This window comes from Schistocerca piceifrons, chromosome 11, assembly GCF_021461385.2.
Source record: "Schistocerca piceifrons isolate TAMUIC-IGC-003096 chromosome 11, iqSchPice1.1, whole genome shotgun sequence".
NCBI lineage: Eukaryota > Metazoa > Arthropoda > Insecta > Orthoptera > Acrididae > Schistocerca > Schistocerca piceifrons.
Window position 1 is genome coordinate 158,609,381 of NC_060148.1, and position 22,992 is coordinate 158,632,372.

At 43.0% G+C, this 22,992-nt stretch overlaps 2 protein-coding genes across 2 annotated transcripts in view; both read left to right on the top strand.

Annotated features, from left to right (window-relative positions):
* LOC124719888 (zinc finger protein 708-like) overlaps window positions 1–2,175 on the top strand; it is a 119,661-nt gene extending 117,486 nt beyond the window's left edge. The window contains exon 6 of the mRNA XM_047245067.1: window positions 77–2,175. Coding sequence (XP_047101023.1) covers window positions 77–1,412 — 1,336 coding nt within the window. The 3' untranslated portion in view covers window positions 1,413–2,175. The remainder of the gene's footprint in view (window positions 1–76) is intronic.
* The window catches only part of LOC124719889 (zinc finger protein 726-like), a 609,944-nt gene that overhangs the window by 117,259 nt on the left and 469,693 nt on the right, over window positions 1–22,992 (top strand). The gene's annotated exons all lie outside the window — the stretch shown is intronic.

A 22,992-nucleotide genomic window follows, 5' to 3' on the forward strand; every position in this document is an offset into this window, starting at 1 on the left:
CTTGATTTATGGACACTCAAATACTGTTTTTCTTGTTTGTATATCAGTATTTAACATTCTTCTCCTTACTCTTCAGATTGACTCGGAGTACTGGTGTGAGCTGTGGCATATTATGTGAGGAAACTTATTACCATGGGCTAGTCCAGGATAAGTTGGTGATAGACATGAAGACGTCAACACACGAGTTGAGTCCCAGTACAGATGATGTGATTATTGATAAGGAGTCCTCAGTTGCTACCCAATATGACTGTAGTACAAGAGAAAAGGAATTTCATGTATATAGCTGTAACTTCTGCCGACAAAGCTTTCCTTCCAAATACAAACTCATAATGCATGTGTTTGTGCACATTGATGGTACGCAACCACCTTTGTATGTTTGTAAGTGGTGTGGTGAGGTATTTCACAGTAATGTTAGTTTGAAAAAACATTTGAGAATGAGTGAGAATTCTGTCTTACCTGCTAGCAACCATGAAAAATATGGCAATAGTGATCATCATCAAAGCAGTATCTTCCTGGATAGTGAGCGAGAAGTTTCTGTTACAGAACACAATGAGCAGTCTTCGTGTAAGGAAACTTCGAAAGCTTCAAAGAAGTCCTATAATGACAGGCGTTACACACATATGAGAAATGATATGGAGAAATCAAATGATTATGGAGCTTCATCTACAGCTGTTAATGTCACTCCCCAGGCTGATCTACTTACTGCAAACAGAACCCACAAATGTGATATTTGTGGCAAATTGTTTGCTAGGTCATGTCATCTGAAGACTCACTTATTAATTCACACTGGAAAGAAACCTCACAAATGTGAAATGTGTGGGAAATCTTTTACTATGTTAAGTGATCTCAAGAAACACACATTAATTCACACTGGAAAGAAACCTCACAAATGCGAGATTTGTGGGAAATGTTTTACTATGTTAGGCTATCTTAAGAAACACACATTCTTCCATACTGGAAAGAAACCTCACAAATGCGAGGTTTGTGGGAAATCTTTTGCTATATCAGGTGATCTCAAGAACCACACATTAATTCACACTGGAAAGAAAGCACACAAATGTGACATCTGTGGGAAATCTTTTACTACGTCAAGCAGTCTCAGGGCACATGCTTTCATTCACACTGGACAGAAACCTAACAAATGTGTTATTTGTGGGAAATCTTTTGCTTTGTCAGGCAATCTCAAGAAACACACATTAATTCACACTGGAAAGAAACCTCACAAATGTGAGATTTGTGGGAAATCTTTTGGTATGTTGGGCACTCTCAATAGGCACGTATTAATTCACAGTGGAAGAAAGCCTCATAAATGTGTAATCTGTGACAGAAGTTTCACTCAATTGAGTACGCTCAAGACACATGCATTACTCCACTTGAGAAAGAAACAAGTAGGTGTTAGTTTAAGCAAATAGGTATCCCTGGTTGGTGCTCTCAAGGCCTGTAAAATAATGGATGTAGCAGGGAGACAATAAATGGTAATGGCTGTGAAATAACAGTATAATGTGGTAGAATTGTGAAAAAATGTGTAATTATGTGTACTTTAGGGCGGTAGCAGATAAAATGGCAATATAAAAATCCGTATCTGCAGTTTGAAATGTCAAGAAATTGTATTGCTAAATATGCCTCAAACGTGAATCAAATATGTTTGTCATTAACACTGCTATTTTTTCCTATTGATCTTGAGACAAGAGGATTCTGAATTGTGATAAATCCTTATCTTTGCCAGTAATTATAAGTAGCATGCAATATTCAGTATAAGGCCAAGGAAATGTCATGACTTTCTGATTATTATCCCTAACATAGTCATCATGTATTACTTGTAACTCTGCATTTTAGAAACAATGTTAGCAATTGGGTACCCATATATTATGGCAGTTCCTTCACTCAGGCTAGTAAACTCAACACTGGAGAAACTTGATTATGGCAATTATTTTACTCAGGTATGTTTTCTAAAGAGATTTGCTCTGTGTGTCATTGATAGTGTATACATTTGTTCTGTTAGTACTAATCCTGCATTAGTAAATGTAACAACAAATATAACAACCTGCTTAATAGCATGAATGTCCACGTTTGGAACACAATGCGTAGACAGTTCTACATGATAGGGACTTGACAAGTTGTTTACATGTTTCTGGAAGTATGTTGCACCAGATGTTTTATTAAATATTTCATGTACTTAATTGGTAGTGATTGTTAAATCCTACCTCATTGGTTTTGTCCTTATCTAAGTGGAAAGTAATGCTCTCCCATTTTGAAAAATAAGAAAAATGACAAAATTATACAATGTAAACAAACTAATACATATTAGCATCCAATCTCCTAATGCTCAGTCGTAAACGAGTTGTGACTGAATTGTGCCAGGATCCAAAATTCACTTAAGTATAAAATTACCCAACAGCTGCTGCTCATGCACCACTGGTTTTGGTGATCTCAATAATTCACAATATCCTTGATTACATATGATCATATAACCAATCTGAGGACAACTACAGTGACTGGGAGAGTGATGACACCAAGGCAACCACTCAATGTAGGTATTCCAGCTTACTCCACTCAGTGATGTGTGCAGTGTCATGGTCAATGGTAACTTGCAATTTTCCCAAGCTAGTATTCATCAATGGTTTGCAGAAGGCGAGTCTTTGATTTTTTTGGTAGTGTAGGCAGGCAGTCTGTCGGTTGGGTGCCAGCATAAAAGGTGTTTCAGGGAAATTAACAGAAAAAGTTCAAAGCTATTGTGTGTGTAAGTTAAATGAACAGATAACCTAATGGTGGGTGTGATACATTATAATAAGAAAGTTGAATAAAAGTCTGCTGTTAGAGAAACTCAATAAGTCTCAAGAGTAATAGTATGGCCAGAGCAGAGAACTGCTACAATAGTTGGCTGTACTACCAAATACTGTAATTTGTTTGCAGTGGGCATAAATAAAGGTTTGTGCCTTGCAACAACAGTGCAAGAGCAAGGGAATTCTTTGGTTTCCTCTAAAATTAATGCAATTTCGCAATTTGCGACAGTAGTGAGGGTAATAAAGTAGGATGCTTCTAATAATTAGTGTGAATGTACAGTTGAAATTCGAACTACATGACAGTCTGATGTACAACCCTTGTAAACAATCAGGATATCCATCGCCAAATATTACATTCATAAGCAGCTACACAGGCGACAGGGAAAGAAGGCGATAACACTCAGATTAGCAACTGGTGCAAATTATTGACAGGGATAGCTGCACAGTTAACACATCTATCGATCCTGACAGTTTTACAACAGCAGCAGTGCAATAATACAGCCAGGTTGATTCCTACATGGAGTTGGTCATTTGCTTGTGTACTGATCCATGAAATGAATTACTAGTTATGGTTTTCAGGAAGGTTTCCGCTGGCACTAAGTTAGGGCTGAGTCTCTGTTGCAGTTTTGGCTGAATGGTAGGAGCAAGGTGACAAGCAGTTCCTTCTGTTAAATGCTAATACTGAACAGGATATAAAATCTGTTAAATCTGAGCTCAAGAGGGTAATCAGTAAGCAAAAAATTGATTATTTTAGGACACTCCTCAGAGACATTCACTGGACTGATGTTCACAGTGCTCATGGCATGAATGAAAAATATAACATTTTTGCTAGTAAAGTGCTTACCTTATTCGAACACTGCTTTCCCCCAAAACTTACCAAGGTTATAGCATAGTCTACAAAGAAGCCATGGATTACTCGAGGAATAGTGGTATCTTGTAAAACAAAAAGAAAACTGTATCTGTCAATCCGAAACATTTCCAATGTTGATGCTATAGCACATTATAAGAAATACTGCAAAATATTAAAGACTGTAATACGGATGTCAAAGCAAATATGTTACAAGGAAAAGATAGTCATATCAGATAACAAAATAAAGACAATATGGGATATAGTGAAGGAGGAGACCGGTAGAACCGGACATGAAGAGGAACAAATAGCATTAAGAGTAGATGATACATTGGTGACATGTGTATAGTGTTGCAGAACTTTTTAACAAACATTTTATAACTGTTACTGAAAAGATGGGGTTGTCAGGTTCGGTAGATGCTGCTATGGATTACCTTAGACCAGACATTTCAACTAACTTCCATAATATGAATTTGACCCTCACTACCCCAACAGAAATAATGTCCATCATAAAATCTTTAAAATCAAAAACATCTAGTGGGTATGATGAAATATCAACAAAGTTAATTAAAGAATGTGATTCCAAGCTAAGTAACATATTAAGCTATCTGTGTAACCAGTCGTTTATCAGTGGAATATTTCCTGAGTGGCTGAAATATGCTGAAGTTAAGCCACTGTTTAAGAAGGGAGATAAAGAAATAGCATCAAATTTCCATCCAATTTCACTGTTGCCAGCATTCTCAAAAATTTTCGAAAAAGTAATGTACAGTCTTTATAACCATCTTACCTCAAATAACATACTGTCAAAGTCACAGTTTGGATTTCTAAAAGGTTCTGATATTGAGAAGGCTATCTACACTTACAGTGAAAATGTGCTTAATTCATTAGACAAAAAATTGCAGGCAACTGGTATATTTTGTGATCTGTCAAAGGCATTTGACTGTGTAAATCACAATATCCTTTTAAGTAAACTAGAATATTATAGTATAATAGCAAAATGCTTCAAAATGGTTCAAATCTTATATCTCTGGCAGGAAATAAAGGGTGTTACTAGGAAAGAGACATGTATCAAGCTATCAGGCATCATCCAAATGGGAACTGATTACATGTACGGTCCCACAAGGTTCCATTTTGGGCCCTTACTTTTTCTTGTGTATATCAATGACCTTTCATCAGTAACATTAGCAGATGCCAAGTTTGTTTTGTTTGCTGATGATACAAACATTGCAATAAATAGCAAATAAAGTGTAGTCTTAGAAAGATCAGCCAATAAAATATTTGTGGACATTAATCACTGGTTCCTAGCCAATTCTTTGTCACTAAACTTTGAAAAAACACACTACATGCAGTTCAGAACTTGTAAGGGGTGTCCCAAGAGTATGTGTCTAACATATGATCACAAGAAGATAGAAGAAGTGGACAGTGTTAAATTCTTGGGATTACAGCTTGATAATAAATTCAACTGGGAGGAGCACACCACAGAACTGCTCAAGCGTCTTCACAAATCTCTGTTTGCAATGCGAATTTTGTCAGACATAGGGGATATAAAAATGAAAAAAGTTGGCATACTATGCTTACTTTCATTCCATAATGTCATATGGGATTATTTTTTGGGGTAATTCATCAAGCCAAGCTGAAGTTTTCCGGGCACAAAAACGTGCAGTAAGTTATATGTGGTGTGAACTCAAGAACATCCTGCAGAAGCCTGTTTAGGGAACTAGGGATACTAACTACTGCTTCCCAATATATTTATTCCTGAATGAAATTTGTCATTAAAAATATCACTTTTTCAAACCAACAGCTCAATTCATGGAATCAATACTAGAAATAAGAATAATCTTCACAAGGATTTAAAGTCACTTAGTCTTGTGCAAAAAGGTGTGCATTATTCAGGAACACACATTTTCCATAACTTGCCAGCAGCCATAAAAAGCTTAACAACCAATGAAATTCAGTTTAAGAGAAGCCTAAAGGATTTATTGGTGGCCAACTCCTTCTACTCCATTGATGAATTTCTTAGTAAAACCAACTGATTTGTATATAAGTACAACATAACTTCTGCACAATTTCAGTGCAGTAATGTGTTCATTGAAAATAAGTATTACAGTAGTTGTATTACATGTTTATTACCTTATAAATAAATAAAAAACTTTTCTATTTTTAATTCAGTGCATTAGTATTTGTAAAATGACTCTCAGTGTTCATTAACAAAATGACGATCATTCCACTTGGGTCCTGTGAAATGGTACATTAGCTTACTTGTTCTGGTTGTAACTATTTGTCGTGTATTGTTGTTTTTCTGACATGTTCCACATCCTGGAGGACCTCCTCACTACGGATCAATTGGAATGAAAGTAAATCAAATCTAATCTAATCAAAACATGCAACTGTTGCATGGCTGCTGTACAAAAAAAATCTGTGAAGCTTTGGTTGCTTCCAAAGTAGCAGTCAGTTTGCACAGTTCCCTGTGTATAGTTATTAAGTCACGCTGGATCCCGTTTTTAAGTCCCTAATATTGCCATATTGGCACAGTGACTATATAATGGATTTGTCAGTTGGTAACCAAAAGGTTATCCTCAGTGTGAGTGAGCCGCACATGCTAGCATACTAAAATTTCGTGACACTGCGTAACAATGAATGAAGCTTGCTGGGGAGCTTTATCACAGCTATCAGTATGATCGGGGCTACCACATTTGTTTTCAGCACAGCTGCACTTCCATTAAACCAAAGTTGCATAGTATGGTGGAATGGTGCTGTGACTAGTTGTCCACAGGATGAACAGTGTCTGTAATGCAGTGAAGGAAAATTATATCTGTGAAAAGACAATGATGGTAGTACATATTGTCTGGTCGTTTCTGCTTGAATGCTGCAAAAGTTAGCACTCATGTGGAGGCAATTGCAACAGGGACCAAGGTTCGATGCTTCTGCAGTCAAGATGATTGATCAGCAGTATTTATAGCATGTTCACAGGTGCTAGTTGTCTTCAAACTTTGCACAAGTTTAAAAGTTTATTATTCTTTCTAAAAAATAGTGATAATTTATGTTGAGTAAGGCTGAACGTTGAGAGGACTGAATTCACAGCCAGTTGTGTTTGGGATGCTTTCAGGAAGAACAGAAGACGTCATGGCCTGACATATTGCAGAATAGGTCAACGGTTGGCTGATCTGTATGATTTACTGTAGTTGTACTAATTCTGTACTTTGTTGGTAAACCAAATGCGAGTTTCTATCCCCACTTTTCTGAAAATCTAATGAGAATGAAATCACATTTTGGAAGTGTCCATTATGTAAACTGGCATGAATATGGAGATGTTAGATTTAGGACAAGGTTGTCAAAATAGGAGACCTACCCAGTAGTGATGACTTCCTTTGTGAGCTATGGGAAAGAATAGAGGGCTTCGCTGTTAGGAAAATGGCCAAACCAGCTTCAATTGCCCATATCGAAATTAAAGTTGAGAGATTTGTTACATTTATATCATGCATTAAAATAAAATGGAAGGTGCAATAAGGATCGGAGGTAAACTACGAAAGGAATCTTGACCAACTGTCCAACTTCATGATGGCTCGAGCAAACTGGCGTGTTGTGCACCACACAGGGTACGCTATACAGGGTGTTACAAAAAGGTGCGGCCAAACTTTCAGGAAACATTCCTCACACACACAAAGAAACAAAATATGTTATGTGGACATGTGTCCGGAAACCCTTCCTTTCCATGTTAGAGCTCATTTTATTACTTCTCTTCAAATCACGTTAATCATGGGATGGAAACACACAGCAACAGAACGTACCAGCGTGACTTCAAACACTTTGTTACAGGAAATGTTCAAAATGTCCTCCCTTAGCGAGGATACATGCATCCACCCTCCGTCATATGGAATCCCTGATGCAGCCCTGGAGAATGGCGTATTGTATCACAGCCATCCACAATACGAGCACGAAGAGTCTCTACATTTGGTACCGGGGTTGCGTAGACGAGAGCTTTCAAATGCCCCCATAAATGAAAGTCAAGGTGGTTGAGGTCAGGAGAGCGTGGAGGCCATGGAATTGGTCCGCATCTACTAATCCATTGGTCACCGAATCTGTTGTTGAGAAGCGTACGAACACTTCGACTGAAATGTGCAGGAGCTCCATCGTGCATGAACCACATGTTGTCATACTTGTAAAGGCACATGTTCTAGCGGCACAGGTAGAGTATCCCGTATGAAATCGTGATAACGTGCTCCATTGAGCGTAGGTGGAAGAACATGGGGCCCAATCAAGACATCACCAACTATGCCTGCCCAAAAGTTCACAGAAAATCTGTGTTGATGACGTGATTGCACAATTGCGTGCGGATTCTCGTCAGCCCACACTTGTTGATTGTGAACATTTACAATTTGATCACGTTGGAATGAAGCCTCATCCGTAAAGAGGACATTTGCACTGAAATTAGGATTGACACATTGTTGGATGAACAGAAGTGTACCCGTGGAGGCCAATCAGCTGCTGATAGTGCCTGCACACACTGCACTGTACATATTACGGAAACAACTGGTTCTCTCATAGCACTCTCCATACAGTGACGTGGTCAACGTTACCTTGTACAGCAGCAACTTCTCTTACACTGACATTAGGGTTATCGTCAACTGCACGAAGAAGTGCCTCGTCCATTGCAGGTGTCCTCGTCGTTCTAGGTCTTCCCCAGTCGCGAGTCATAGGCTGGAACGTTCCGAGCTCCCTAAGACGCCGATGAATTGCTTCAAACGTCTTCCTGCTGGGACACCTTCGTTCTGGAAATCTGTCTCGATACAAACGTTCCGCGCCATGGCTATTGCCCCATGCTAATCCATACATCAAATGGGCATCTGCCAACTCCGCATTTGTAAACATTGCACTGACTGCAAAACCACGTTCGTGATGAACACTAACCTGAACACTAACCCGTTGATGCTACGTACCTATGTGCTTGATGCTAGTACTGTAGAGCAATGAGTCGCATGTCACCACAAGCACCGAAGTCAACATTACCTTCCTTCAATTGGACCAACTGGCGGTGAATCAAGGAAGTACAGTACATACTGACGAAACTAAAATGAACTATAACATGGAAATTTTGCGTTTCCGGACACATGTCCACATAACATCTTTTCTTTATTTGTGTGTGAGGAATGTTTCCTGAAAGTTTGACCATACCTTTTTGTAACACCCAATGAACTGAAAACAGGTGTTCACAATAGTAAATTTTGTAAAAGGATTATGGTCTTGTGACTGTTGAGGGACTTAACTGGTCCATGCCAGTCCTAATTAAATTAGATGATGAAAACAAATGGCAGAACATGACAGTATAAAGTGAAAAACAGAAATACATTAACAGGAAAAGAGGTGACATCATGCACCACAACTATGGAAACTTAGATTTAATCATAAAGGGATGCAAAAGGAAGGGCAGGAGCTTGTTGCTTGATGAATCAGACGTTTTTCGTCATCTCATCAGCCTATCAAGGTGTAATGAACTTACAAGTGGTAGGAATAGAAGTGAGTGTGCTGTTGCCATACAACATTTGTGTCACGAGGCCGTAGAATTTAATTCTGCTGCTATAAAAGTATGCCAAAGCAAAGGTGGTAAAGGAATATGAAATGAGCAGAAACGCCTATAGGTAAGTCAGGTAAGTTAATGAATTTAAAGAGGCAAAACATTTAAAGTTTTTCTCAGTGATGCAGTGCTGGCAAGTAGTACTTTAGCTTTGTGGGTGTGTAAGGTACTGGGGTGTGTCCAACTGTATAGCTATTTATAGTGTACATGTGAATGCATAACGTGGTATGTATTAGTGCAAATAAAAGGGTCACAAAAGTAGCCTGTATCAGTAATGTATGCCTATCCAGATACACGGCTCTTTTGGTTAGTGACAGATGGGGAAGCACAGAGCAGCTGAACAGATTGCATGAAGCATTCTAAATTGTTCCATAAACGGAATGGTCATCAGATGAGTTGGCATTCACATCATCAAAATCGCAGAGCCTAAGTGGCAGGTAAAACACATCACTGGAGGGAAAAATGCACAAAATTGTTGGTTAGTGAATGTTTAATTAGAGTATCAACGTAATTGATAACATTGGTGGTGGCCTTATTGGGAAAAAGACTTCATTATTCATAATTTTCTTCAAGGAGTGAACAGACCTGAAATTTGGTGTAGTGCCAGCTGCATCAGCCAGGAACTGCTTGGGAAATGTGGTTCTGTACTGCTGAATGTCTCATTTTATTCGATGGATGATGTAGATAATGTCTGAGATCCCCTCTTGCACAATGGCGACGAGTAATGTAGGACAAGGGTTCATAAAGATCAAATGGCGGCTCCAGTATTATTATAAAAATGTACTAAGCAGATATATCCCCAAGGGCAGATCAGTGTTCAGATTGGAAACAATGTGGAACATTATTACCTGTGTACGCATAGTACTCAAAGCAGTGTCAGTGGTAGATGAAACATTGAGGCAAAATAACATGATAGTGTAGGAATTATAGTTACCCACTCAGGGAACTCTCTTTAAATGTGTAAGCGGAAATGTTGTGTTTCATAGGTGTTTGTGTTGTGTGTGAGTGGAGCCACTACTGCCATAATTGAGGTGTTGTAGTTCTCATTGTGCAAGCGGGGCACGTATGTTTTTATTTGACAGCAAGATGACACATGGTAAAATGGACCGTAGTACAAAGATGAATCAGAAGTAAGTGCTATGACCAGACCAGTGTCTCTATGATAACTGATTGGACTGTGTTAGGATGATGCCTCTGGAGGAACCAGAAGGCCAAGCAACATCTTCCTGACTCATTTGCGTGGGATAGATTTTGAAAGACACTAACTGCCTATCTAGCGAGCCCCATTGGTTCCTTTCACTTGCAAATTGTTGAGCAGTTAATGACATGGATTAAACAGGAGCCTGTACATCGAACAAGGCATATCACATTTCTCGCAGTATATCATTGTTTAATGGTCTTACACCCTCATGTTAAATGGAAGTGGTTGGAAAAAAAGATGGTGTAAAGGATAGCAGTACTATTATCTTTCAGATTAGGATGCACACTGGAAGCAGTTTGAAACTTGCTGGAAACACCTTTGCAGGTGTTGCAATTGAAACATACCATATTAATATCTTAAAAGAATGATCAAAGTTTCAGATACTTTGCTTATGGAATGGTAAGTCCATAATTAACAGTGAAACGCATGAATGGAGTGGTGATATTCCAATTGCCAAGACATATGAGCCAAGATGATGTGAATAAGTCATAGGTAGGGTTAGTGGGGGGCCAAGATGAAGTGCTTAACGATATTCCTGTCATTGCTCAAACACTTACTCTTTGACAACTGATGTGCCAAATCATTGCAATAACATAATAGACCTTCTTGTGACAAACAGAGCCAAACTGTTTGAAACAGTTAACGCAGAACAGGGAATCGGAGATCATAAAGCAGTTACAGCATCAGTGCTTTCAGCCATAAATAGTAATACTAAAAATGGTAGGAAGATTTTTCTGTTTAACAAAAGTGACAAAAAGCAGATTTCAGAGTAGCTGACGGCTCAACACAAAAGTTTTATCTCATGTACAGATAGTGTTGAGGATCAGTGGTCAAAGTTCAAAACCATCGTAGAATATGCATTAGATGAGTATGTGCCAAGCTAGATCGTAAGAGATGGAAAAGAGCCACCGTGGTACAACAACCGAGTTAGAAAACTGCTACAAAAGCAAAGGGAACTTCACAGCAAACATAATCATAGACGAAGCCTTGCTGACAAACAAAGATTACATGAAGCGAATTGTAGTGTGAGGAGGGCCATGCGAGAGGCGTTCAACGAATTCGAAAGTAAAGTTCTATGTACTGACTTCGCAGAAAGTCCTAAGAAATTTTGGTCTTATGTCAAAGTGGTAGGTGGATCAAAACAAAATGTCCAAACACTCTGTGACCAAAATTGTACTGAAACAGGGGAGGACAGACTAAAGTCCTATATACTAAATGTATTTTTCCAAATCTATTTCACAGAGGAAGACTGCACTGTAGTTCCCTGTCTTGATTGTTGCACAGATGACAAAATGGTAGATATCGAAATAGACGACAGAGGGATAGAGAAACAATTAAAATAGCTCAAAAGAGGAAAGGCCGCTGGACCTGATGGGATACCAGTTCGATTTTACACAGAGTACGCGAGGGAACTTGCCCCCCTTATTGCAGCGGTGTCCCTTCTGTGATATTGCTGAAAGACTTGGCAGGGATTTTGCCACTATACATGATTGGTGATATCGGTGCTCATGGGAATGTATGGTCGTAAGTAGACTGGGCTCCAGATTGCCATGTGACACTAATGAGAGAAAAGACGATCATGTTTGGCGTATGGCTCTGGGCCATCATACTGCATCTGCAGTAGAAATACGGGCAGCATTTAGCACCACATTGACACAATGAACAGTTACAAATCGGCTACTTCAGTGACAGCTTCGAGCCAGCTGCACAGTAGCATGGATCTCACTGACCCCATACCACCACCAGTGGTGTCAGCGATAGCTCATTGGAGAGCGGGATGCAGGTCTCTTGCGTTTCCTGATGAGAGTTGGTTCTGTCTTGGTGCCAGTGATAGCTTTGTGTTAGTTAGAAGGTGGCCAGTTGAGGGCCTGCAACCAACATGTCTGCTTCTACATCTACATCTACATCTACATTAATACTCCGCAAGCCACCCAACGGTGTGTGGCGGAGGGCACTTTACGTGCCACTGTCATTACCTCCATTTCCCTTGTTAGACATACAGGACCTACAGCTGGAGTTATGGCCAAGGGTTTGTTTTCATATTACAGCGAGAGCCGTCTCATGGTTATCCCACGCAACCTGACTGCAAATTTGTATGTCAGTCTATTGATTCGATTTGTTGGGCTGCCATTCATGTATAGCGTTTCAAGGGGTGTTTTTCAACAGGATAACGCTTGCTCACATAGCGCTGTTGCAACCCAACGTGCTCTACAGTGTGTTGACATGTTGCTTTGGTTTGCACAATCACCAGGTCTGTCTCCAGCCGATCACATATGGGACATTATTGGACGTCAACCTCAGTGTCACACACAACAGCATTAACCAAACCGGTATTGACAAACCAAGTGCAACAGGCACCAAACTCCATCCCACAGATTGACATCCAACAACTGTACAATACAATGCATGCACGTTTGCTTGCTAGCATTCAACATTCTGGAGGTTACAGTGGTTATTAATGTACTAGCATTTCACATTTGCTACAGATTTTGTTGCACTTACATAACCTGTGATCCTGCAGTTTAATTACGTTCTACCTAGATAAATGTATTCCTGAAATTCAATAGCCTACATTAATTATTTTTAGGTGTTACAATTTTCTCCATCATCTGATGTTTGATCATCACATTTAGTAGTAACTTTTCAGGTGACTTAAAGATGGGTCTCTTGTCCTGGAACCCGATTGTGTGTTTCTCATATGGAAAGTAAATTTAATATAATTGCATTTGGATTTAATTAAACATGAATAATATTTACATTCTATTGTTTATGTTCTTCAAATGTAATACTGGCTGCTATCTCAAGAATTACAATAAGTTTTGGCTGTTTAAGTAATGTTGATCTACTTGCTATTTTTGGTGTCTTTCTTTGTTCACGCATGATAATAAATTTTGACAGTGACTGGGAGTTGAATTGCATAGATTTTAGTAATTTTTCTTAATGTAAGGTTGTTATATTATTGTGCACAGTTATTTATTCACACATTTTTGCTCGAATCCTTGTTAATACTTCACTGCCAGTGGGTAGTGTACTTCAGTAATAAGACAAATGTAATTTGTTTTCTCAGTAATATATATTGAAACAATAAATATATCCATAGTTTCTCAAATAAAAAAAAACCACAACCCCTAATTCACGCACTTCTCATGCCACATCTCACTATGAATGTAAAACTTTGCCTCATAACTCTCCAATTTTAACAATCTATAAACTGAAAATATCAGTTTGAAGTTTCTCAGCGTAAAATTAAATAAAGTAAGCCTCAATGGAGTACAAAAATAGATACTTAAAATGACAAAATAGATTGGAGCTGTTGACAGTATTAATTTTCATAGTAAAATTACCATTAATACTGTACATTTTAAAGTGGTATTTAGAGAATAAGACTAATACAAATCTCATTATGAGTAAATGTTGAGTAGTATCATCATCATCATGTGATGTTCTTGCCCTTTTTTGGATGCTTTCCTTTCGAAACATATATAGCAGGCGCCATAATTGGAGAAATATCGTTCATATTTTCAAAAATCCTTATCTTGCACTTCATGGCATAATCCATCTTTGGAATGTTAAATGAACCTTAAGAGTGTGGAGAGTGAAACGAGTCATCAGGATGGCAGTAGATTTGTTATAATATATACTTTATTCTGGCCCTGGGCAATAGTACATCAGGAAAAGCTTGGTGGAGGCGTCCAGTTGCTTCTATGCAAAAGAATTGACGCCTTCCTTCTTATGATAGCTGTGAACTTCCTCCAGTGACTCCGACAGGGCTGCCCTGTCTTGTGGTTGAACAGTGGAGTCCATACTGCACTCTGGGACGTCGCTCCGTGTGTCACAGGCTCATGGTTTAGGCTGTGACTCTACGACAAGAATCATTTACTACACGAATGGCTGGGTACTTATATGTTGTAGACCATGTTCATTAAAAACTTAAGGCATGTACTCTAAACATTTTCGTGGTGGCAAGTGAGGAAAGGCTTCCATCTTTCTGGTAGAGTACTGCAGTGTCGCATGTTACTATACTGTGGACAATGCCACTTGGCCGCGTTTTGCTTTGCAACGCCTCCCTGCGGGCTTCTCTGTTGCAAATCACTTCCGCTCCAGAGTACTTTGGCATCAAATACGGTCGATACGCTAGACTGCCGTCCTTTTTATCAAATCCCATCCCTCAGGTCAACAAACTAGATTATCCTTTACATAAGAGTTCCTGGCGACTTACTCTGTCAGCCCTGTTTCGTCTGTTAAGAATTTTTCTAACAATTGTTTCTTTTAACCCAATCACTTAATCTTACACATTGCCACAGAGCCCCTTGTCCTGCCCCTTAACTCAAAAACCTGGGAACTTGTTTCATTACAGGCTGCTGGTATTTTATTGAATGGACCTAAAACATCAATCCCTAGAAATCCGAATAGTGCTAATGCTTCAGGTAACACCTACAATGGTACTCTCAATGGACACAAATCCGCTCTCAGTGTGCACTGTATGCAATTCCGCGCAAACTGGTTTATGTCTGTTTGCCTGTTCCTCCATCAATAACTTTCCACTACTCTTATGTTGGTAGATCTGCAACCTCCATGATGCGCTAATATGTGATTGTGAGCTTCTTGTAGCACTCTATTCCTTAGCTTCTCTTGCGGCCCCAGCTTCGTAGCTTGGTTTCTCTGCATAGCAACCCATCTTCCGTACAAAACTATGACTACTTAAAATACTGCTTAATTCTTCATCCGCTTTCTGTGCAGCTTTCCATCCTTATGCTTACTGCCCCCAATATGTAATACAGGTATTTTTCTACTTAAGCTGCCCACATTTCTGTGGTGCTTCCCACATTTATGCATAACTTCAAAATCAAATTCACTTAGTCTTACTCCCCAATGTGACAACCTGCTGTAAGTATCCTTTAATCCCAACAAGCATTTTAATGCCACATAATCTGTTTCTACTCTAAACTTTTTACTGTACAGATAACATTTGAAATACACTCCTGGAAATGGAAAAAAGAACACATTGACACCGGTGTGTCAGACCCACCATACTTGCTCCGGACACTGCGAGAGGGCTGTACAAGCAATGATCACACGCACGGCACAGCGGACACACCAGGAACCGCGGTGTTGGCCGTCGAATGGCGCTAGCTGCGCAGCATTTGTGCACCGCCGCCGTCAGTGTCAGCCAGTTTGCCGTGGCATACGGAGCTCCATCGCAGTCTTTAACACTGGTAGCATGCCGCGACAGCGTGGACGTGAACCGTATGTGCAGTTGACGGACTTTGAGCGAGGGCGTATAGTGGGCATGCGGGAGGCCGGGTGGACGTACCACCGAATTGCTCAACACGTGGGGCGTGAGGTCTCCACAGTACATCGATGTTGTCGCCAGTGGTCGGCAGAAGGTGCACGTGCCCGTCGACCTGGGACCGGACCGCAGCGACGCACGGATGCACGCCAAGACCGTAGGATCCTACGCAGTGCCGTAGGGGACCGCACAGCCACTTCCCAGCAAATTAGGGACACTGTTGCTCCTGGGGTATCGGCGAGGACCATTCGCAACCGTCTCCATGAAGCTGGGCTACGGTCCCGCACACCGTTAGGCCGTCTTCCGCTCACGCCCCAACATCGTGCAGCCCGCCTCCAGTGGTGTCGCGACAGGCGTGAATGGAGGGACGAATGGAGACGTGTCGTCTTCAGCGATGAGAGTCGCTTCTGCCTTGGTGCCAATGATGGTCGTATGCGTGTTTGGCGCCGTGCAGGTGAGCGCCACAATCAGGACTGCATACGACCGCGGCACACAGGGCCAACACCCGGCATCATGGTGTGGGGAGCGATCTCCTACACTGGCCGTACACCACTGGTGATCGTCGAGGGGACACTGAATAGTGCACGGTACATCCAAACCGTCATCGAACCCATCGTTCTACCATTCCTAGACCGGGAAGGGAACTTGCTGTTCCAACAGGACAATGCACGTCCGCATGTATCCCGTGCCACCCAACGTGCTCTAGAAGGTGTAAGTCAACTACCCTGGCCAGCAAGATCTCCGGATCTGTCCCCCATTGAGCATGTTTGGGACTGGATGAAGCGTCGTCTCACGGGGTCTGCACGTCCAGCACGAACGCTGGTCCAACTGAGGCGCCAGGTGGGAATGGCATGGCAAGCCGTTGCACAGGACTACATCCAGCATCTCTATGATCGTCTCCATGGGAGAATAGCAGCCTGCATTGCTGCGAAAGGTGGATATACACTGTACTAGTGCCGACATTGTACATGCTCTGTTGCCTGTGTCTATGTGCCTGTGGTTCTGTCAGTGTGATCATGTGATGTATCTGAACCCAGGAATGTGTCAATAAAGTTTCCCCTTCCTGGGACAATGAATTCACGGTGTTCTTATTTCAATTTCCAGGAGTGTATGTTGTTCCTTAAATGAGATTTAACATCTCTTTCTACGTTGTGGAATAATTTCTTTCCACAGAATTTAGTTGTCTTGATGCATAGGTTAACAGATGCTCTACGCCTTCTACCTCTTATGACAACACACAGTCTAGTGCATGATTTCATGCATCACATGATATCGGACTCGATGTTAAAGCTTCTTTTAACTTGTACAAAGCACTCTTCTGACCACAAAAATTTAGTACCCGTTTTTAACAATTGAACTGTGTCAATGGCATGGTAGTATCCACAAATCCATTTGTGAACCACTGGTAATAGTTGGCTAGTCCCAAGAACGAATACGGCTCCTTTACAGATTCTAGTACAGGAAATTCACATACAGCTCTCATTAATGTTGGGTATGTCTTAAACTCATTTTTATTTATGATGTGACCTAAGTTCAATCACAAAATTTCACTTTGCTGTACTCAGTGTTAAGTACGCTGCATTTAACCTTAGGAAGACTTCCCTTAATTGCTGCATATGCTGTTCTGTACTACTTCCGTAGACGATTGTGTCATCGAGATACTCTAAGCACTGCCATGGTTTGGAACCTCTGACTACTCTGTCCAACAGTCTCTGAAAAGATGCACGTGCATTTTTTTAATCCGTATGGAATTGCCCCCAGGGGCTCAGCATTCATTTGCTGGGTACTGGCTTGGCGACCCCGGGGTTCCTGAGCTGGGGACTGGTAAGCGCCCCCAGTCTCCTGTCACCGTAACCTCTGAGCATACTTCAGCGACCACCGTGCGGCGCGGCGGTGGAACGTTGTGTGTCTCAGGGAATGGGGATCTTGGCTTGCCCGCCCGGATCGCGAGGATGGAATAAACCTCTATAAAAAAAACCTTAATCTCAAGGTGTGCTGCACGCAGATGAGATGCATGGCTGTTGAGGTGGAACAGTCGATAGCGGGCAACCTCTGGGGAACCTGCCGCACCTCAGTTGTATAAGGCTTACCTAGGCACACGGGGCTCTGTCTAGGTGGACTTGTAGTTCCCTAGCTACTCGTGGGACCGAGATGGATCCTTCGAAATCCTCTTTTCTTCCTCCCAGCGGAAAGGGTGGGCCGCTGGAAGGTTCTAACACCCAGTCTCTTAAGAGGGCCCGTGCAGTCAGTCCCCCTGACTCCGGCGCTTCTTTAAAAAGTCTAGTCTTAGGTAACAGAATGCATTCTGGTAATCCGAATGTGTTTCTCATTGTGAAACGGAAGGAGGGTAGTTTTGAGAAGGTTTCGCCCTTCTATATACAAAAGGGATTATAGGGAATCTGTGGCTCCTTAAAATCGGTGAAGTGCTTACGTAATGGGACCTTGCTAGTGGAAACTTCCACTTCCCAGCAAGCAACTAACCTCCAATCTGCTAAATGCCTTGGAGAGTATGCCATAGACACTGAACTGCACAGCACAGCACCTTGAAGTACAGCAAAGGTGTTGTGACATGCCGGGATCTAGTTGATATTCCCAAGGAAGAACTGCAATGTGAGTGGGCTCCAGAAGGTATCGTTGATGTCCAACACATCATGAAGAGGGTTGATGGCACTCTTGTCAAATCCGACTCCTTTATTCTGACCTTCAGTAGCACAAAACTTCCTGAACATGTTAAAGCTGGCTTCCTTCGCCTTAATGTGAGGCCTTATTTCCCGACCCCAATGCGCTGTTTTAAATGCCAGCGTTTTGGGCATACCACCTTAGGCTGTAAAGGCGAAGCGACTTGTGGAAACTGTGGTCAGGCTGCTCATGAAGGAGTTGGTTGCTCGTCTCTGGCTAAATGTATTAATTGCTCTGGGAAGCATCCTGTTTGGAGTAGGGACTGCCGCATATTTTTAGAGGAACGCAAGGTCCAGGAAATAAAAACAACCAAGCGTATCCCCTATGGTGAGGCCAAGAAGATTTATAGGTCGATGCAACCTCCCACATTTGCTACATCTTTTGCATCCCTGGTACAGAAGCCTACTCCAAAAGTCGATGCCTCAAGGCAAACTGAGGTGGTGAGTGTTGGCACTAACACCTGCAGCTGTGAGTGCTCTTGCAACACAGCCAGTGTTTCAGAGCCAGTAGCCCCTACTCGAACGGCAGACAAAGGTACAGTGGCGAACTTGGTCCAGCCCCTCGCGCTTCCAACAGCTGAGGTTGTTCCCAAGCCCATTGCGCCAATTACCACTCCCACATCTGCTCCCCCAAAGTCCACCAAACCACAAGAAGCTACTGTACAGCAGCAACAGCGGGTCAAATCCCGTGGTAAACAATCTGACCATGCAGATGTTGTTTTACGTGAGGCTTCATCTGACTCTTCCCCAGAGTTGATGGAGTACGATGTATGTGTGGGGCAATCATCTCGTCCCACACCAGCCCCTCCACCTGCTGCGGTCTCCCCGCCCCGTCGGAGAGACAGGATGAAGGTGCTACCCCCAACATAGATGGCTCCCATACTCCAGTGGAACTTGCAAGGGTTCAGGACGCATGTGGAGGAACTTCGTCTACTCTCTCAGGGTAGACCACTGTGTCTCTGTCTCCAGGAGACGTATTTCCATCCATCATACTCCCCTGAGATACGAGGCTATACACTCCACAAAAAGGACGACCTACGTGGAGAGAGAGCTAGAGGAGGCGTAGGTATTTTCGTCAGGACGGACTACCACTCCTCACCTCTCTCACTTACGACGACTTTACAGGCCGTCGCTGTGTCCATGCACGTGCGTCATCCATTGACTGTATGTTCACTTTACTTGCCCCCACATGATGCTCTTTATGAAGCGGCCCTCACCGACCTTCTTACACAGTTCCCCCAGCCATTCATTACTTGTGGTGATTTTAATGCCCACAATGTGCTTTGGGGCTCTGCAATTACCTGCCCCAGGGGTAGAGCGATTGAGAGGCTTCTCCTGTCATCCTGTGCCTACTTGCTCAATGGAGGACAGAGTACTCATTTCTGCACGGCGACTGGGTCGTTCTCTGCCATTGATCTCTCGCTTTGCTCTCCAGCTCTTGCCGCCAGTGCTCACAGGGAAGTCGTTGCTGACTTGCACGGCAGTGATCATTTCCCAATCTGGATTCACCTGCCAGATGGCGTGGGCCCCAAAAGGAGACCACCACGATGGGTGCTCAGTGGAGCTGACTGGACACTTTATAGCCAGTTGGCCCAATTCGAACACTGTGCGAATGTTGAGGTGTGGGTGGATCATATTACCAAAACGGTCCACCACGCCGCTGCAGCATCCACTCCACAGTCCACAGGCCACCGGAAGAGGCCACCTGTGCCTTGGTGGAGTGCCGAATGCCGCTCTGCAATCAGGACCAGGCGTGTGGCTCTGCATCGGTTCAAGTGTCGGCCGACTGCTGAGAATCTTGCAGCCTTTCGGGTGGCGAGGGCAAGATGTCGCCGCATTATTCGTGAGAGCAAGAAGAGGTCGTGGCAAACTTTCCTGAACACCATTAATCGTTCCACCAAAAGTTCCATTGTGTGGGAGACCATCAGGAGAATTTCTGGCAGAGGAGGGAAGTGCCCCACAGCTGCTGTAATGACTAACGGCACTCTCCACACGGATCCGCGAGACATTGCCTAGACTATGGCAGCGTATTTTGCCACAGTTACTGCAACAACCAGTCAGGATTCAGGTGTCCAGCACCATAGAGCGGTTGCTGAGAGATGTAGTTTGAACCTCCAGTTCACCTCTCATGAAGTTTACAACTGCCCATTTTCTATACGGGAGCTGGAGTCTGCATTGTCTGGAGCTTGTGACACATCCCTGGTCACGACAGGATCCATTACAGTATGCTATGGCACCTCACAATGCGCAACAGAGAACTCCTCCTCGCACTTTTTAATGACATTTGGGCGTCGGGTCGCTTTCCTGACGCGTGGCGTGAGGCAGTATTAATCCCTTTTATAAAACCTGGGAAAGACCGCACGAGCCCAAGTAGCTACCGTAGTATTGCCCTCACTAGCTGCGTAGGGAAGACCTTGGAGCGGATGGTCAACCGCCGCTTTGTCTGGATGTTAGAATTCCGGCAACTCCTTAGTCGCTTTCAGTGTGGGTTCAGGAGGTTTCGTTCCACCTTCGATAACCTTGCCTTCCTGTAGGCGGCTATACAACAAGCTTTCCTCCGCCGTCATCACCTTCTAGGTGTATTTTTCGACACCGAGAAGGCCTACGATACCACTTGGAGGCGTCTCATCCTGGAGCAGCTTCACGAATTGGGTTTTCGTGGTTGTCTTCCTCTTTTTATTCAGTCTTTCCTCTCGCCACGATATTTTAGATACCGAATTGGTGACGTCCTGTCTGATAGCTTTGAGAAGGAGAATGGTGTCCCTCAGGGTAGCGTTTTAAGTGTGACTCTCTTTGTCATCGCTATTAATAGCATTACGTCCATAGGGAAAAGTCATGTCCAGTGTTCTTTGTTTGTGGATGATTTCTCTTTGTTCTGCTCTTCTTCAAGCCTTGCAACGACAACTCGTCAGTTGCAACTTATGGTTAGGCGTTTGGATGACTGGGCACAGAAGTGTGGTTTTAAGTTTTCCACCGAGAAGTCTGTATGTGTTCTTTTTAACCGTTCTCGTTCGATTTTAACCTTTCCTGAGTTGCGGTTGAGGGACACTATTCTTACTTTTAAAGACACGGTGAGATTTCTGGGGCTCATTTTTGACTCGAGGCTCACGTGGTTACCTCATCTTAAAGACCTGAAACGGCGGTCGCTTCAGGCTTTAAGTATTTTAAAATGTCTTAGCCACAGTACATGGGGAGCTGACAGGACTTGTCTGCTCCAGTTTTACAGGGCGTTTGTGCGATCTCGGCTCGATTATGGGTGCACGGTGTATGGGTCTGTGAGGCCATCTTACTTAAAGATTTTGGACGTTGTCCACCATGAAGGGCTTCAGTTGGCCACTGGGGCATTCCGAACTAGCTCCATACCAAGCCTCTGTGCTGAGGCAGGTGAACTGCCACTTCATATGCGGCCACGGCTACTTACGGTACGCCAGGCGTATAAAACTTTGTCCACGCCATACACACCTGCGTACCATACAGTTGCTCAGCCTCCTCTGGCACGGTTATTTCATAACCGGCAACGTGCGACACAGCCCTATGGGATTCGCGCACAGGATTGCCTCGCTGCGATGTCTATGGCTGGTCTTCATGTTTTACGTCACGGTTGGAGCAGATCTCCACCTTGGCTCCTCCGGAGACCCAAACTTATTTTAGATTTGACTCGTTTTAAGAAGGATGGCACGCCAGATTTTACATTCCAGTCACTGCTTTTTAACATTTTAGATGTGCATCACGGTTTCACTGTCGTTTACACTGATGGCTCCAAACAGGAGAATTTCCTTGGCTGTTCTGTGGTGTTCCCTGATCATGTTACCCGGATTCGCCTCCCTGCTGAATATACCGTTTTCGCAGCGGAGCTCCACGCGATCCTGAAGGCACTGGAGCTCATGCATCGTGTTCGGGGCGATCGATTTCTTCTCTGCTCCGATTCTCTTAGTGTCTTATAATCACTGCAGAACGTATACCCGACTGAGGAGATGGTCCAACTGATATATGACCAACTGTACTTGCTCCAACGGCGGGGTAAAGAGGTATCCTTCTGCTGGGTGCCTGGTCCTGTCGGCATATGGGGCAATGAACAGGCCAATCGGGCTGCCAAGGAGGCCTGCAGAGAGCAGGATGTGGTCCAGTGTCCTATCCCCTTGCAGTCGGTCATTGCTGCACTCCACAGGAAGTGCATGGAGTTGTGGGAGGACGAATGGCTGGCGGTGACGGCCAATAAACTGCGGTTGGTAAAGTCAACCACTCGGCCGTGGCGCTCCTCCTGCCAGTTGCTCAGGCGGGAAGAGGTGGCCCTCACACGTCTTCGGATCGGGCACTGTCCTCTCACACATAGCTTTTTATTATGGCGGGAGGATCCTCCGTTTTGTGATGCTTGTGGTGTGCACATCTCTGTCTGGCACATTTTAAAAGACTGCATTTTATACCATGATGCACGGGCAGAAGCACAAGTTGATGGGGATCTGCCTTCTGTTTTAGCTAATGATGAGACGTGTGTGTCTAGGGTTTTTAAGTTTTGTGACGTGTGTGTCTAGGGTTTTTAAGTTTTGTGACGTGTCTGGACTCTGGCCTAAACTTTTAGGCTGGAGGTTTTAGTGTATTGCAGAGTGGCTGACTCCTCCCC